This window comes from Microtus oregoni, unplaced genomic scaffold (assembly GCF_018167655.1).
Source record: "Microtus oregoni isolate MIOR12 unplaced genomic scaffold, Mior012 000020F_ref0000438, whole genome shotgun sequence".
Taxonomy (NCBI): Eukaryota; Metazoa; Chordata; class Mammalia; order Rodentia; family Cricetidae; genus Microtus; species Microtus oregoni.
This window is the reverse complement of record NW_024543079.1, coordinates 23,885,389-23,890,000: the sequence shown is the minus strand read 5'-3', so window position 1 is coordinate 23,890,000 and position 4,612 is coordinate 23,885,389. Positions and strand designations below refer to the sequence as shown.

Genomic DNA, 4,612 nt, shown 5'->3' with positions numbered 1-4,612 from the left:
ATTTTTATTGTTTGTACTGATCTTGGGGACATTTTTATTTAAACTAATTCTGGAAATTAACAGGACTCAGCTGTATTTCTAGCCTCCATTTTTATTGTTTGTACTGATCTTGGGGACATTTTTATTTAAACTAATTCTGGAAATTAACAGGACTCAGCTGTATTTCTAGCCTCCATTTTTATTGTTTGTACTGATCTTGGGGACATTTTTATTTAAACTAATTCTGGAAATTAACAGGACTTAGAGGTTGGCAAGGGGCATCTTTGACAATACCGTGGATCTTGCTATAGTCACGCTGTTCCCTGCCAAGGGCTTACAGCCCTGTAGAATTCTAGCAGAGTAGTCCACTGATACCATGTTTGTCAAGTGTGGGGACACCAGTGCAAGTGTGTCATGCACTTTCAATTTAACCATTGCTTCTCTTTTTTAAAACCTTTGTTGGAGCGGGGCATTCCCGTGCTGCGGTGCACATATGGAGGTCAGGAGACAACTTGTGGTACTAAGTTCCCTCCTACCGTGTGTGCTCCAGCTTTGGTGACAAACACCTTGACTTGCTACACCCTCTGGGCCACCCACTCTCCTAGGCTGTCTTGCACTAGAGTTGGAATTATGCTTTCTCAGGCTGCCTGCTTCATCCTCCAGAACAGCGGGAGACATTTCCACACGGGTCTTGTTCGCAGCTCTCTATCAAAAGCACAGCTACACAGCACACAGGGGACACAGTTTCTGTCTCGGTGCGGTTGTGAGTCAGAGGTATTGTAGTAGTAACTGTGTGGAGACTCGTGTATTGGCCTGATTCACCCATCTGTCAACTGTGGTGCTTTTTATAGCCTCGAGTTTGTAGTGCTTCTCCGGATGTAGTAGGAGATGGGAGAGGTAGTGAGGCTGGGAAGGAAGTCTTGTGGGGTAGCTCTGAGGACCAGGTGCAGTCACCAGCAGGTTAGGCAGGATTGTTTGGGTGATCCCTGCACGGACCCCATTCTGACTTGTTCTTTTCTCTGCAGCACAGGCAAAGCTGGAACTCTGCCCTGGTCCTGTCTGCCCCCCAGATCTCACCAATCAGAAACTCCCTGTGCAGTGTGTGCTGAGTGATCGTGCACCGTGGATCTTTACATGCCTGTGTGCAAAACGTCACGCCAATGCAGGAGACGCCTGCCACAGGGCCCAGGAGACGCAGCAGCGAGCCTCTGATAGAAGCTCCTGCAGCGATAAATCAGAAGGTGGAGAGAGAGGTGCCAGGCCTTCATTTAGAAGGACAAAGAAGAGGAGTTTGGGGACCCTCTCCAGGCCGCCCCTAAAGCAGCCAGTCAGCTTCCGGAATGGTATCAGACGGGTAGGGATGGCGACCAGCCCAGCACAAGCTGGGTGCACTGAAGAACCCGAAAAGTTGTTGAAGCGAATAGAAATCTTGGGGTTTGGAACAGTCAGCTGTGGAGAGTGTGGGCTGGGCTTCCGCAAGATGACAAACCTGCTTAGTCACCAGAGGATCCATTCAGGGGAGAAGCCGTATGTGTGTGGGGTGTGTGAGAAGGGCTTCAGCCTAAAGAAGAGCCTTGCCAGACACCAGAAGGCGCACTCTGGGGAAAAACCCATCGTGTGCAGAGAGTGTGGGCGAGGCTTTAACCGGAAGTCAACACTCATCATCCACGAGAGGACACACTCGGGAGAGAAGCCTTACGTGTGCAGGGAGTGTGGACGAGGCTTTAGCCAGAAGTCAAACCTCATCATCCATCGGCGGACACACTCAGGGGAGAAGCCTTACGTGTGCAGGGAGTGTGGCAAAGGCTTTAGCCAGAAGTCAGCTGTTGTGAGACACCAGAGGACGCACTTAGAGGAGAAGACCATCGTGTGCAGTGACTGTGGCCTTGGCTTCAGCGACAGGTCCAACCTCATCTCCCACCAGCGGACGCACTCAGGGGCGAAGCCTTATGTTTGTAAGGAGTGCGGGCGGTGCTTCAGGCAGAGAACAACCCTTGTCAATCATCAGAGGACTCACTCAAAGGAGAAGCCTTACGTGTGTGGTGTGTGTGGGTACAGCTTTAGCCAGAATTCAACTCTCACCTCCCACAAGAGGACACACACCGGGGAGAAGCCATACGTGTGTGGGGTATGTGGACGTGGCTTCAGTTTAAAGTCCCACCTCAACAGACACCAGCACATCCACTCCGGGGAGAAGCCCATCGTGTGCAAGGATTGTGGGCGAGGCTTCAGCCAGCAGTCGAACCTCGTCAGGCACCTGAGGACACACTCCGGGGAGAAGCCCATGGTGTGTGAGGAATGTGGACGAGGCTTTAGCCAGAAGTCAAACCTCCTCGCACACCAGAGGACACACTCAGGAGAAAAGCCGTTTGTGTGCCGAGACTGCGGGCAAGGCTTCAGTCACCAGGCCGGGCTCATCAGACACAAGAGGAAGCATTCAAGGGAGAAGCCGTACATGTGCAGGCAGTGTGGACTGGGCTGTGCCAACAAGTCAGCTCTAATCACACATAAGTGGGCACACTTTGAAGAGAAGCCCTGCGTGTGGAGAGAGTGTGGCCAAGGCTTTATCCAGAAGTCACACCTCACCTTACATCAGATGACACATAAGGGGAGAAGACTTACACATGCCAGACCTGTGGAGAGGGCTTTAGGCAAAGGTTTCACCTTAGCAGACACAGGAAGATGAAAGTGCTCACCACAAACCGCCCCTGCAGCCCGACTTGGAAGCCTGTTTGGGGCACTCATCTGGGCCCTTCTATTCCCTTTGAAAATGAGGATGATGGCCGGGCGGTGGTGGCGCACGCCTTTAATCCCAGCACTCGTGAGGCAGAGGCAGGGATCTCAGTGAGTTCGAGGCCAGCCTGGTTTACAAGAGCTAGTTCCAGGACAGGCTCCAAAGCCACAGAGAAACCCTGTCTTGAAAAAAAAAAAAAAAGAAAATGAGGATGATGGAAAGGTTCATTATCAGAATTCTTACACTTTCGTGAAGCAGACCAATGAACTTCATAAGGCCTACGGACAGTAACTCAGCCCACTTCCTTCCAGTCTCACGTTCTGTGGCCTGTTGTCTAGTAAACTTTCAGCCCGCTTCCTTCCTGTCTTACGTTCTGTGGCCTGCTGTCTAGTAAACTTTCAACCCACTTCCTTCCGGTCTCATGTTCTGTGACCTGTCTAGTAAACTTTCAGCACACTTCCTTCCGGTCTCATGTTCTGTGACCTGTCTAGTGAACTCTGCTTCTTTACAAGTCTGCAACCTGATTTGTGATTCTCATTCTTTTAGGAAATGGACCATTCAGGTGTCTTGAACTCACTGTTCACAAAAATCCATTGCTTGGGAGATAAGGGCATAGCTGCAAGACCCGTAAGGCCTCAGAGAGAGTAAGTGTGTGGCTAAGCCACACAGAGTGGTTTCGGTGGCTGTTGAGGCAGCCATTCCTTAGCATTTTATTTATTTTATTTTTTTATTTTTTTTTTTTTCGTTTTTCGAGACAGGGTTTCTCTGTGGCTTTGGAGCCTGTCCTGGAACTAGCTCTGTAGACCAGGCTGGTCTCGAACTCACAGAGATCCGCCTGCCTCTGCCTCCCGAGTGCTGGGATTAAAGGCATGCGCCACCACCGCCCGGCTTCCTTAGCATTTTAATACCTCAACCAGAGCATCTTGTTTCAGGATCTTTTTGGAAGGGTTTTTACCTCATGAAGTGAAATTCAGTTAAACGGGCAGGAAACTCAATAGAAATTCCAGCTATGAAATCAAATTTTCCTTTTCACCCAAATTCACTCCAAAAGTTGTTCTTATACTTAAGTGCATATATCCAATATTTATTTATTTATTGTTTGTCTTTTCAAGACAGGGTTTCTCTGTAGCTTTGGAGTCTGTCCTGGAACTCGCTCTGTAAACCAGGCCGGCCTCGAACTCACAGAGCTCTGCCTGCCTCTGCCTCCCAAGTGCTAGGATTAAAGGTGTGCATCACCAAGCAATTTTTAAAAGATAGTCCAGAAACACAGTTGTTGTTTTTAATTTTATGTATTTGAGTGTTTTTCCTGCATGTATCACAAGCATGCTTGCAGCCCTCGGAGGACAGAAGAGGGCATCAGACACCTTAGAACCAGAGTTATGGATGGCTCTGAGCCACCATATGGGTGCTGGGAATCGAGTCTGGCTCTCTCCAAGAGCAGCTGTTGTATTTAACCTCTAAGCCATCGCCTCTGCCCCCTAATTGCAGTTTTTCACCCCAATTGCATACTGGATAAAACAGCATACTATATTTTCCTTTCAAATGCTCTTGCAGTTAGGACTTTTTATCCAAATTCACTAATTCTTATAGTCTTTAGGAAGTAATGCCAGATTTTAAAAAAATCTACCAGGTATGTGATTTTTCTTATAAATTTCCTTAGATTTTTGGAGTGTTCATAGACTATATGCTACATTATTTTACAGACTGTCAAGAGATAAACAGTTCATATCATTGCACTGTAGGTTTAGGGGACACAAATGTGTTCCCAGGTTTCCCTTTGGATGATCAAGAAACAAATTAAAAACCAAATTTATGTAAACAGTGGGGACTTTGGGGAGAGAAAACCATTATTTCTGCCCAGATAGTCTAGAACTGTGGTATTTTCATTTACATCTGCTC

General features: G+C 48.1%; 1 protein-coding gene across 1 annotated transcript in view; it reads left to right on the top strand.

The window, feature by feature from the left end:
• The window catches only part of Znf133 (zinc finger protein 133), a 22,067-nt gene extending 18,777 nt beyond the window's left edge, over positions 1-3,290 (top strand). Inside the window, 3 exon segments of the mRNA XM_041670574.1 lie at positions 1,005-2,582; positions 2,585-2,659; positions 2,662-3,290. Of these exon segments, the coding sequence (XP_041526508.1) occupies positions 1,005-2,582; positions 2,585-2,659; positions 2,662-2,747 (1,739 nt within the window). The 3' untranslated portion in view covers positions 2,748-3,290.
• The last annotated feature ends 1,322 nt before the right edge of the window (positions 3,291-4,612 follow it).